At 39.4% G+C, this 14018-nt stretch overlaps 1 protein-coding gene across 2 annotated transcripts in view; it reads right to left on the bottom strand.

Moving 5' to 3' along the window:
• The window catches only part of Snx7 (sorting nexin 7), a 79167-nt gene that overhangs the window by 56549 nt on the left and 8600 nt on the right, over positions 1 to 14018 (bottom strand). For both annotated transcript variants that reach the window (XM_041653164.1, XM_041653155.1), the window contains exon 2: positions 1734 to 1916. In XM_041653164.1, the coding sequence (XP_041509098.1) occupies positions 1734 to 1916 (183 nt within the window). The remainder of the gene's footprint in view (positions 1 to 1733; positions 1917 to 14018) is intronic.

Genomic DNA, 14018 nt, shown 5'->3' with positions numbered 1-14018 from the left:
TACAAAAGAAGAAACTGATAAAAAGAGGTTGATTGACATGCCCAAGACATAAAGCAAATGAGAGAAATCTAGATTCAGCTTTTTGCTAGCTTGCTAAAACCCATCTTGATAGCATAAAATATGAGGACTTTACTCATTAATTCAACAAAATAGTAAATTATCAAGTAAGTCACTCCTGTTTGGAATTACTAAAACCTTCCTTGAGAAGCTCAGACTCCCTGGAAATAAACACAAATCCTCACACACTTTTCTACTTACTAAAGGGGAGATGCCAGTTACTAACCACTTACCGCATAGGGCTAAGTGTTTTACATTGATTGTTTCACCTAAGTCGATTCTCAGAGAAACACCAGGTTCTATTACAGAACTAGCATTTGCCGAAATCTCGAGATTTTAGCTTTAAGAACCATGAGACTTAGAAAGATTGAGGATGCATTTTTAGCTGCTTTTCTGTAACTGGATACTTTACATTCTTCAAGGGTTCCCTTGGAATAGTATGGAAGAACAGGGGAAAGCTGGGAGGCACTGGGCAGCTAGAGAAACCTTCTTAGGCAGCTGATATCTTGAAAAATAAATATTACCCTTTCCATCTAAGGAGATGGAGATATCAGACAGATGGAAAAGCATATTCATATTCATGAGACCAAGGGGCACGTAGAATAGTGACAGCATAGAAGCCACTCTGCCTGAGCAAAGCAGGGCTTGGGAGGAAGATGCGGTGAGCTTATATGATGTAGCTGGGTGGGGTGCACTTTGCACTGAGGGAAATGAGGGGCCAAGGAAAGAGGTTCAATATATACACTTTCAGGAACCGCAATGGACCACAGGGTGGAGTCTGTGCTGAAAGATGGTAAGAGGACACTGTCCAGAATCTTCTCAACTAGAGGAGATGTTCTTCAGCACTTGAGAACCACGCTGGTGATGGGTGAGCCTTTCTAAAATAGATACTTAACTTGCAAAGAGAAATTAGAAATTAGTCTTAAAAGTACTTACTGAAACCGATTACATTTTGCTTCATTTTGTCTGACATTAGCTTTCTTTGTGTAAAGGATGGCAGACTTGCTTTCTGAATCGATTTCTCTTGTATTATTGAACGAGCATTTCATATGCAAGCAATGGTTGTGGTTTGATCCTCTCCGAGAAGCAAAGAGTATTATACTTTGTAATTCTCAGAAAAATTACAAAATGTTATGTGTCCTATTTTTAATGATTTCCTGTCTTTAACAGAAACCGAACTCTTCTTTTTCCAATGGTATCTATCTATCTATCTATCTATCTATCTATCTATCTATCATCTATTTATTATCTATCTATCATCTATCTATCTATCTATCTATCTATCTATCTATCTATCTATCTATCTTTTATTTATTTAGGGTATGTCTCATGAAGTCCAGGCTGTCCTTGAACTCTATACATTGCCAAGTTGGCCTCAAACTCGAGCTTCGCCTGACTTAGCCTCCAAGTGCTGGGATTCCAAGCATGCTCAACCACACCAGGCTAGTTATCATTTTGTATGATAAAAAAACCAAAATCTTATTCTTGGCAGAACAACCAAAAAAACGCCACTTAATAAAGTCAATTCAAATATCAGATTTCATAAGAGCCAAATAAAGGGCAGCTAAGATGCAATTATCTTACCGAAATAGCTTTCATAAGAAAAGTCAATGCACGTGATTCTTTAACACTACACATTTTCAGAAGCTCGAAAAAAATGGTCCCTCAGCATTTACCTTGGTTATGATCCTGTAAGTGATGAAAGTTTCAATTGTAGTGACATGGCTTTCAGGGGCATCAACTGTAATGAAGAGATCCTTTAGATCTGGTTCATCTTCAAACTTGACTTGGTTTATCATCGACAAAGGGGAAGTTGGCATCATAGGGCTGAAGGAGTTCATGTCCATTAGTGAGGCATCCTAAGGAATAAAGCATTTATGAAGTTAACACCAGGCACTGGTGATAAGGCTCCGTTGAAAAGGGCCTGTACACAAGCGTGAGGACCCGAGTTCAGATCCCCAGGACCCACATAAAAGCTAGGTGCCATGGTGCCCATCTATAATCCCAGGACCAGGAAGAAAGACAAAGGTGATTCCCTGGGGCTCCTTGGCCAGCCATCCTAGCTGAATAGATTAATTCCAGGTTCAGTGAGAGAGACCAACTCAGAAAAATAAGAGATCTATCAAGGAATACATTCAATCACCCAATGCTGACTTCTGATCTCCATATGAATATACACACACAATGCACACTAATTCACACATATGTGTACATGTATGTACAGACAATACATATAACACACACACTCATACAAAAACTGACTTCAAAATAAACAGTAACAATTTTCAATTTCTGAGATACTATCAATATCACTAATATATAGCAAAAGCAAAAAGGACTCCTGGTATCATAGTTGAATATGTATGCTAAGTACTTATTTTTATGTGGCTATGAAACAGTCATAGCTCAGCGGTTAAGAGCACTGCTACTCTTCCAAAGGTCCTGAGTTCAATTCTCAGCAACCACATGATGGCTCATAACCATTTGTAATGAGATCTGGTCCCCTCTTCAGTAAGACACCTGGTTAGTCATCCTCATCAACATAGGTCATGAAGCTGAATATAGACAATTTCAACAGAACCGCCATATAAGGGGTGTCCATGCGTGTTTCAGCATTGCTAGGGCATGAATTTCATTTATTCATTCATGAAACATTTAATCTATGCTTGCTCATAAATTCTACCTAAAAATGATGAGAGAAGAAGAAGCTGTAAATTTTCAAGATTTCACTGCTTTGAATGTTCGCATTATCTCGAAAATACAATAACTCAATAGTGTTAAGAGACAGAATTTACTTTGGTAAGCTTTGGTAACCTCAGAATGAGGCTGGCACAGGGGATGACTAACTAGCCACTTTACTTTCTTCTTTCTACATGAGAGGACAGAGAAAAGACAAAATAAAGTAACACACCACTGTAGAAGCAGAGTAGTTAGTCCAAGACACCAAACCCATCAACACTTTGACCTTACAGAACTAAGAGGAATTGATTTTTGTTCCAAAATGGTTCTAGAATTGGAAGCACCAGAAGTTGAACACAGAGGTGGGAGTTGAGCTAAAATCCAGAGAAGCGTTTAAATTTAAATCAAACAAAAGTTAGGGTCTGGGAGTTGGCCCAGTTGATAAAGAACTCTCCAGGCAAATGTAAGAACTGGGATTTGAACCCATAGCACTCATATCCAAGCCAGAAAGGTGGAGCATCCATCTGCAAATGTCCAGCAAGAAGAAATGCTTGACTGAAACAGCAGACGAGGTGTCATGTGGTCCCAATCATTGCCAAGAAAAGGATAACAATGGCTCTCAGTAATAAGAAGGTGCAGGCTGTTGTAATCACAAAAAAGACTTGTGAAGGATAAACAGTTCGGGCAGATTTGAACCAAGTATATAGGGAGAATCTCCTGACTAGTTGCACAAAAAGTTCAAAACAAGAAATCCCCCAAAACAAAAGGTTTCTATGGCTAAAGAGAAATGTTAAAGTATTGCAACAAAAAGGATAATTGTCTAAAATGAAATAAGAAATGCTACATAACAGAATCCTAAGAAGTCATGAAGAGAACTTAGAGCTCCCAAATAAGTACTCCTCCAGTATGTATATAAAAAAAAAAAAATCTCCCTCACAAACCTTCCAATACAAATAGTAGTTTTCTAAACTGACAACTTTTAATTTGGTAGGCAAATGTCCTTTAAATTTCCCTGACACTGCATGCAGCCCCATGCTCCCGCTTTCTTTGTGTCCACCCACGCTGCTCACCACCACCCACTTCTTTTACCTACTTCGTAATTTTGTGTTCTATTTCCTCTGCTGAAAATGCAGCCTTTTGTAGAGTGGGAAGGAGCTGGGTTGGCTTACGAAGGCTCATAATTCCGCTGAATACAGTGTGGTGTCATAAAAACATGCTTCCATATCCAGCACAGGAAGAAAATTACAGGCTGAGAATTCAGCAACATACAAGATTTTCAGTAGAAGGATTTAAATTACTACGAATCCCTCAAAAACATTCTCAAAACTTCAATAAAACCAACGTGTTTTAGATTTGTTCTCCCCCACAAAAAAAAATGAAAACAAAATATGCTGACATGACTTAAAAGATGACCCTTGACATAAATAACTGAGGAAAATAAGTGTTTGAAAAGATACGCAGAAGCAATTACTCCATTTAACCTCCTGTGGTTGGTGAGTTTGGGGAATGGATGGTTAACACATGCTCTAACAAAGGATTCAACCTCCACCAGTTCTTTCCCCTTTTCCTTCCTTCTCTCTCAACTTTGAAACATGAGCATTATCTTACAGTCTTTTAAGCATTGGAAAAGAGCTTTTTACTTTTTTTAAAATTTTTCCCCCAGACATGCCAGCAGAAGGGACATGATCTTCATGACAAATCTCTTCTTGAATTATATTTAATACCCTCTCCATTGCCAAGTCAATGAACACACACACACACACACACACACACAAAACCAAGAAAACCAAGACGTGAATATATAATAAAGAAGAAAGCTTAGCACATTGCTAAAATCTCTTGCATTCTGTCTTTACTCCAAAGCAACAGTCCACTCATTTTCAGAGAGAACACTGGAGCAACTTCTGAATCGATGTTATGGAATGGCCAAATCATCCACAGACTTAATGCAGGTTTCGCTGTTGTTATTCTTGGTTCTTTCACTGTTTCTGTTCCATTTCAATCATGTCCCACCCCCTCCACTGCAAATCCTCTAGACTCATAGTTTGAAGACCTACACCTAGTACCTTTGAATGCGACATTATTTGGTTAGACGGTCTTTGTGTGCTTGTGCATGCTCATGTACGTGGGGACGCATTTGCGTGGGGTACAAACGTGTTTGAAGGTGTAAGTAATGGAGGACAATAGGTATCATTCCGCGGGAGCTAGTTACTTTTTTTTAGACAACATCTCTCTTTGTCTCAGACCTCTCCAGGGAGGCTAGGCTCACTGACCTGGGAGCATCAGGACCTAGGTATAGACCTGTCTTTATCCCCCTAGCTCTATGGTTCTATGCATGTAAACAGACCTAGCCTTTTCTTCTGGTTTCCCTGTCTCTTTGCCTCCCTGCCTCCCTGCCTCCCTCCCTCCCCCTCTCTTTCTTTCTTTCTTTCTTTCTTTCTTTCTTTCTTTTTCTCTCTCTTTGGTAAAAATGGGCTTTGGGGAATCAAACTAAGATAGAACAATTGAGCTATCTCTCTACCCCTGACAAGGTCTTTATAGAACTAATTATGTTGAAATAAGTTCATTCGGCCTAGAGTACCTGCACTGATCCTGCAGATGTGAGTTCAGACACTAGTACCCATATTAGGTGGCTCAGAACTGCCTGGAACTCCAGCTTCAGGAGAATTTAACACCTCTGATTTCCATGGGAACCCACACCATCACCTCCATCCACCAACCCCCTTAAACACACAACACCCTACACACAAATTAAAGATAGTAAAAATGAATTTTTATAAGTATAATAAGTTCATTAATGTGACACCCAATATAATTGGTATTTCTGTAAACTGTATTCAATAAAATGGGGAAACATATATGGTGGAGAAAAAGATGAAGAAATACAAAGACAACTACAAATAAGCCCAAGTGAGGGGCATGGGATAAGTCCTTTCCTCACAGCCCAAGAAGGAAACCTTACTCTTGCATTAGTGGCCTTCAGACCTGGGAATGCACCATTTTCTGTTGTTGACATGTCCAATCTGTTGAAAATTTGTTATAGCAGCACTGGCAAACTGATACAGTGTTTCTACACCTAACTTTGTACACAGTGAAAGCCTGGGGATGGAAGGGAGGGTGGAAAGAAGGCACAATGAGAAGGTGCCATCCACCACCTATCCTTTTCCTGCTTTGTAGGTTAATAGCCAAATCCAGTAACGATTCCCAGAGAAGGCTGCTGACTCTCTCCTAGTTTGCAAACTCTACAACTGAAATAACAGAAATCCACATCTGAAATTTAAAATCCAGGAAGCCTTGTCAAAAATTGAATGCTCAGAAGATAAACACCAAAAGAATTACGTTCAAAGGTGAGCCATGACCTCTCGGCGATGTGTCCCTTTCTAATATCCCCCACTAACAAGCCACTCAGGATCGCTCATGAATATAACATGAATTGCTCTGATAATGCTAAATCGCATCCACCATCTGTGCACAAACTACGATTTTCTTTTTAACAAGCAGAGAGGGAAGAGAAATCAGTGTGAGAAGTGTGATAAATCAGAATACTGGCATGAAAAGGCCATGCGAATAAAATTGCTGAGGCACGAGAAACACGCACACCAAGAGACATCTGGTTAAAAAAAAAAAAGCGACGTCAAGTGGAAGGAGTTTGAGAAGCTGTTCTAAAGAGGGACACTCATCTTGATAGGCCTAAATTTAGGCTTGCCAGCTGTGTTTTGATTTACAAATCCTTCCAATCTGCCTACTTATAATAATAATAATAAAAATAAAGGAGACGGGCCCAGGAAGAGTGCTGAAGATGTGATTGGAGGGAACACTACCACTGCCGTTTTCTATAACAGAGCACACAACACTCTAATCTTGTTTGACATAATTTCCATTTCGCAGTAGTGTATACATCCTTGCAAACATATACCACAATTCATTTATTCATTCCTCAGTTTCTCTTATCTTTTAATGTCTTAACGGTGCTGCCTCAGATATGGTTGTATTCCCTGGGGCTTCGTGTACTACAGCAAATTCTGAACAAAGACATAATTTTACTTGACCCAACTGTTCATAATTTTACTAGACATATTTTCTCTTCCGGAGAAAACAAAACATGCTATATAAATCCAGTGTGCTTTGTCTCTATCCAAGCTCATGAGGAGATTTAATTACCAATGTGGTAATATGGAAGGGCAATGACATCCTGACTTTTCTGAAGTTTAATTTCTCATTTGCAGTCTATTAGATAGGTCACCTATCACCTGGGGTCCCACAGTAGGGAGACCACGAACACACTTACTCTTTAAAAATGTTGTATTTATTGTGGGGTGGGGCCCCACACTGCAGTCCATGTGTGGAGGCCAAGGAACAACTTTTAGGGGCTGGTTCTCTCTGTCCACTGTGAGCTCTGGGGATTGAACTCCGTCATCAGACTCTAACAGCAAAGTCTTTTAATTTGCTGAGCCATCACACCAACCCACGCAGTGCTGTATCAATAGATTTCTGTAGTTCTCGCGGGGCTGCATGAGTTCTCTGCAAAGTCGGGTGATGGCAGCTTTGCCGCCTACAATCTGCAGCCACATGCCAACCTGCTCTGCTATATCTGTCATAAACTAAAACAGCAAGACCCCTCGCTAGATGTGGCTTTCTGATCTCAGAATAGCCAGGCTCCAAGTCCATCCGTTTTTTCTTTATAAATCGATCAACTGCAGGTATGATATCATAGCAACACAAAAGAATTTGACATAATACATGAAAAAGAAAACCCTGCACAGCTGGGCAGAGCTAACCTCAGTTCAAGCTTAGAGCATAATTGTGAATCTGGTCAAGTTACTAGGCTTTTCTGACCTTCAACTTTTTAGTTGCAAACTCTCAGGAAAGTCATATTTCATTGTGAATCATGGAGGGTCAGTGGGGAGAAGATAATAAATAACTAATAAATGTAATTGTGCAATGTGTGTTTGAAGGTGTTATATCCATTGTCTTTGTCACCAACCGACCAAACAGTAAACATTTGGGGATTCTTAGGCTACCTGTTTTCTGTTATTTTTTTTAACTTGACCACTACAATATGAAACTGGCTATAGACAACATATAAATGAATGTGTGAGTCTGTGTTCTAATAATTGTTTACAAAAATGAATCCAAATATATCTACCCTTCTTTATGTTATAGACATTATATAGATAGCTATCTGATATGTAAACTTTATCTTAAATGCAATGGAATATTCTGTTAGATTCATATTTATTTTTTATTTTTGCAGTGATGAGATTGAACCCCTGGCATTATTTATACAAGGCAAGTTATCAGTCACTTAGCTACACTCTCAGCACAAAATTCATCCTGAAATATAGTATTTAAGTATGATAAAGATACACTCCTGGTTAATGAACAAAATGTCTGCCAGTTTTCTTTGCAGTTTTTTTCATAGAATTTATAAATACAGATTAGGTTTTGTTTTGTCTTTTTCTTTTTAATGATTGGCATCCACATGTGTGCCTCAGTAACAGATACTGTTCTATCATTTCAAAGCTACTTACATTAGGAATGCTAAGTCTGCACATGATAACAGGCCTCCTGAAACAGCCTTTTGAAAGCCAGGCTTGGGTATTGGATGCACACACGAAACATCAGCCAACTTTCCAATTGTGAATTCAGCGATGACTAACTGGAAACAGAATAAGCCAGGAAAAATTCTCTAAGCAGAACTTCTAAAGAGGTTGACGGTAAGGCTCTTACAGGCACAATGCTGTACAATGCTGTACATTCAACTAGAATGTGTAGGGAGGACGGTTCCTAGCACAGTGTGGGCTGTGCTCATAACAGCCATGGGCAAAATGGACTTACGACGTGATAAACTATGAACAGTCCCCTAAACAGAAATGTGGCCTTGACAGACATTTTCCAAGGAAAGGACCTAGATATCACATTTATAGATCATTTCAGGGAAGACTTAGTATATGCATATATATATATATATATATATATATATATATATATTAGGAAAACCAACAGATAAACGGACACACTCAATATTTTCATTTCTGAGTCATTCTAAATAAACTGGTACAAGCTACACACAATGATTCATTCAAAAAAATGGAATTATGCATGAGGTACAGCATTTAGGAAACATTCACAGACTTTTTGGTATCTTTCTCAATAAGAATGAGAAATACATGTTCTACTTATTTCAAATTAAAAGTATCCTACGTCCTAAATTTTATCACCACAGGACCTCCTCTGACTACATGGAAAATGTTGCTATATCCCATAATGAATAAAGTAGTCACATTCCTATCTCCACCGAGACTATCAATACATCACCACAATATACACTCTTCAAAGAACATAAGCTGCAAAGAGATAGAAATATGCTTGTAGGACCCTCAGAAGATCTCACTACAAATTTAAAGTACATGATTATACCACTGAAAAGCATCAATCTGAAGCACAATGGTGAACACCAAGCCACCTAGGTACGAGCAGTAATTGTGTGTGTTATTTTCCTTAACTCTCTGACAACCCAATATAGGTAAATGTGATCTGAATGCCATCCAAATGTTATGTTGTATTGTAATACTAAAATTTACAGAACTAGTTAGATTTGACCATTATCACTACTTTAGAAAGTGGGTGGGGGGCACCTACTCATCATGGTTTTATTTCATTTACCAAATGTTCACCAAGTACCCATTTTGTGTCTGGTACTGTGTTGAAGAAGCAACAGTGGCCAAGACTGGGGGGACTTCTGCTCTCAAGAAGTTTGTATAATACCTGCTTGAGTGTGAAGGAATTAATCAATATATTTATAAAGAGAAAACTAATGATCCCTAGAAAAACAAGACCATTCCCCTGTGATGCAGGGAATAAGCTATGTTGACTTTTATTTTGTGTTTTAAACTAGCTATGGTTGCATACACCTGTAATCCCAGCCCTTGGAAGGATCAGACTGATTTTGAAACACACCTGAGGTACTTAGTGATGCCCTGTCTATACATACCCGAAAACAAAACAAACAAAAAAACGGGAGTAAATGTCAACAAAGAAAGGAGTAGGGTCTAGTGAAAGGGGTAGCCTCTCTGGGGAAAGCGGTGAAGGAGAAGGAAGGAAGGATGCTGAAAAGCTGTCCTTGAGAAGGAGGGACTTAAGGAGGCTCTCTGAAGAGTTACTGTGTTCAACACTGAGGCAGGAGAAGTACTGTAAGAGATCATTAAGGCCAAGGCAATAAGTAAGTAAGTAAATAAATAAATAAATAAATAATGTAAACACTGAAGGAGCAGATTGGATGGGTGGATAATGGGTTTTTCTGGGTTAGACTCTCAGATAGCCACATTTTTGTGGTGTCGTTCTTTGCGGGTGAGGGGAGAACTCCAGAATGAACGGTGTCCTTGAAATCCAACAGCAAGGTGGCTGGCAGTTCCATAGCTGGACCCTGCTGAGGAGCTGTGTCTTAGGTGTGGTCTTACCGGGACTGTAAATGGACCTTAGCCAATCGGATGCAGTTAATCATGAAACCAGTGCGGTTACACTTAACCTCAATTACACTTCCGTGATGTGTTACCTAATGGGAAATTTTCCTTTTTAAAAATACTTAACACTTGATTACAGATTTGGGTTTATTTCTTCAGAAAGACCCTGTGTATTAACTGCCTAACAGTTTTCTACAGGACCACAGTTAGAGGTTGCTGGCTTCATCCTGTGAGAGGAGTATGCACTTGTTAAACACTAGGCAATCTGTAATTCCTTTTTGTGGAAGATCAACCAAGGAGCCTGAGCAGAGACTTGCTTTGGGCTAGGGGATGCATCTGAACAAAAGATTGCAGAACCATGGCCCGTTTCCATCAGTGTTCGTGTTCTTTTCCCTCTGACTCAAGGACAGCGTGTTCCAGTTATCAGTCACTGTCATAACATGGACGGAAAATGAAGAGGCGTTATGGGGCACACTCAAAGCCTATTGGAAGACCAGTTCAGCCTTGACAGACAGGGCCACAAGCAAGAAATAAGTGTTTATTGTAAGAAAACCCCTGAGACTTGTGCCGAGCTATGGTACGCCCTAGTGAAAACAGAAAATGCTCAAGGATTTAAAACTGGGGTCCACATTTGACTGGCTCAGTCTCTGACAAGAAAAACAAGCAGGGTTCCTTGTTTCTTTTTCTGATTCTAAAGACCCATCAGCCCATCAGCCAAGAATCTGATATGCTTTCAGCTCACAAACAGCAAGGTTTCCATTTTAATTTGAAACACACTTTATATTGTTCAGATTTCATTTTAAACAAATGAAGCTGTTTTCCTTGAGATAACCCAGACCCAGAAAAACAATTATCACATGTATTCACTCATAGCTGGTTTTTAAACATAAAGGAAAGAAAACCAGCCCACAAATCACAATTCCAGAGAATCTAAACAATGAGGACCGTAAGAAAGATATACATAGATCTAATCTACATGGGCAGTAGAAAAAGACAAGATCTCCTGAGTAAATTGAGAGCATGGGGACCTTAGGAGAGGGTTGAAGGCGAGGGGGGAGCCAGGGAGGGGAGCAGAGAAAAATGTAGAGCTCAATAAAAATCAATAAACACACACACACACTCACACACAAATGAGTATCATTTATATCACAACAATAAAAAATACCTATGTGGCTGGGAATGACGGCACAGGACTGTGATTCTAGCCCTGATGTGGATTCCCCTCTGTATGCTTTGATAACCATTAATGAAGAAAGAAACTGGCTTGGCCTATAGCAAGATAGAACTTAGGTGGGGAAAACTAAGCTGAATGCTGGGAGAAAGGAGGTAGAGTCAGAGAGGGGCCATGGAATCCATGCTGGAGACAGATGTGCTGAAACTTTGCTGGTAGGCCATGACCTCGTGGTGATGCACAGATTAATGGAGATGGGTTAAATTAAGATGTAAGAGTTAGCAAATAAGAAGCTAGAGCTAATGGGCCAAGCAGTGATTTAAATAATAAAGTTTCTGTGTGATTATTTTGGGAGTCTGGGTGGCCGGGAAATGAACAAGCAGCCTTCCTACAGCATAGCACTGAGGAGAAAAGAGAATTCTGACTTCAAGGTCAAGTTGGGTTACATAAGACCTTGCCTCAAACAAAGCAAAATCTAACAAAAAATTTAAATTGATAGTAAAATAAATAATTTTTTTGTTTGTTTTTGTTTTTTCGAGACAGGGTTTCTCTGTGGTTTTGGAGCCTGTCCTGGAACTAGCTCTTGTAGACCAGGCTGGTATCGAACTCACAGAGATCCGCCTGCCTCTGCCTCCCGAGTGCTGGGATTAAAGGCGTGCGCCACCACCACCTGGCTTTAAAATAAATAATTTTAAATTATGAATAAAAATAGAAAAAAAATCACTTCAGAAATAGATTCTGTTAGCCATGGTATCAAGGCCTGCAATCTCAACACTGAGAACTGAGAGTCTAAGGCCAGGCTGAGGAGCATGAAAGACCCTGTCTCAATCAAACAAATCTCAACCAACAAAACAAACATACCACATAAAGGAAGTCAGATATAAAATTCCATATAGGGTATGGCTCTATGCATAAGAAATAATCTTAAGAATTAGTCTCTGAAGAAAAATAATAGTAAATTAGTAGATGGAATTGGCTGGATGATATGATAAGTTTTATGGGGGACACAAAAATGTACTGAACAGTTGACATTGACTTTACCACTCCATTAACTGACTTAAGAAATTAACCCCCTCACAACAATGAGTGAATTTTAGTATATGTAAATTATACCTCAATAAATGTGGCCTTTAATGGGAAAGAGGTAACATATCAAGTATTAGCACTTCCCAAAGTAAACATTGAAAATAGAGGAGCGAGAGAATGGCTCAACAGTTAAGAGCATGGACTGCTCAGGCAGAGGCTCCGAAATCAGTTCAAAGTGCCCACATTCAAAGTTTACTAGAGCCCATTGGATCTGATGCCCTCTTCTGGTCACCAGGGCATCTACACCACGTGCGCGCACACGCACACACACACACACAATAATAAATAAATAAACTTAAAATAAAAAATGTATTAAAATATTATTTTTAATGTTAAATACTACTGGCTTAATTTTCTGACCTTACTGTGTTTTAGTGAATCTGCTAATAGCCTTACTTTCATTTATTATCTACACTACAGGGAACATTGTGTTGTCCATCACGGTTAATATATATATATATATATATATATATATATATATATATATACTACTAGAGTTAATCAAATATTCTGTTTAAAACAGGCAACTTATTTTCATGACATGATTCTTCACCAACTTATAGGGAAGCCTTAAAGTATATCTCTCAGGTGATTATGTCAATGCTTAATGTTTACTTGTGCATTTTCTTTGGAAAGAACATAGTACAAACAGACACATGGAATTCTGATTTTCCTCATATGATGGGGGAGTGTCATATATCAATCTGTTGATTTCATTGGTTAAGCAATAAAGAAACTGCTAGGCCCATTTGATAGGCCCACCCTTAGGTGGGTGGAGTAAACAGAACAGAAGGCTGGGAGAAAGAAGCTGAGTGAGAGAGTCGCCATGATTCTCCCACTCCAGGCAACCGCACATTAAGATCATTCCTGGTAAGCCAGCTGGTGGGCTACAGCAGATTATTAGAAATGGGCTAGTCCAGGTGCGAGAGCTAGCCTAGAAGAGGCTAGATAGAAATGGGCCAAGCGGTGTTTAAAAGAATACAGTTTCCGTGTAATTATTTCGGGTAAAGCTAGCCGTGGGGGCAGCCGGGTGCCAGGGATGCAGCCCGTCGCTCTTATTACTACAACACTCATAATCACTCTAGCCACTTGGAAACAATGTAACAGGTTGTCACTTCAGAGATGTGCCAGGGGACATCATTAAGTCCCTCAAGGATAAAAACAGAAAACTACAGAAAATAAGATATTCTTTTTAGACTTTGGAGTCTAAACAATGTTGTTGACAGCTTATCAAAATATATGTAATAATCTCCATTGTTGTGGAGCAAGAAGTTAGAAACAAACAAACCCTTGTGTCTCACTAAGGAAGCGTCCCTGTGGAGTCTCTGCCCTTTTCCGCGCCTGCTTTCCCAGCCTTCAGATTTGCTCTGCATCCTATCCATCCCTTACCCTTTCACTCCTTGCCTTTAAGAGTTGCCTTCCAGCCTTCTAACCATCTGAGTCAGGTGCTAGTGACTTACTTTCTCAAGAACAGAGAGTGTGTTGATGATTCTCCTGCCATTTATACACCTTGCCTTCGTCTCTTCTCATACACCACCAAGAGGGGATTTTTTTTTTCTTTT

This window comes from Microtus oregoni, unplaced genomic scaffold (assembly GCF_018167655.1).
Source record: "Microtus oregoni isolate MIOR12 unplaced genomic scaffold, Mior012 000000F_ref0000247, whole genome shotgun sequence".
NCBI lineage: Eukaryota > Metazoa > Chordata > Mammalia > Rodentia > Cricetidae > Microtus > Microtus oregoni.
The sequence above is the reverse complement of the archived record's forward strand: the minus strand, read 5'-3'. Positions and strand labels throughout refer to the sequence as shown.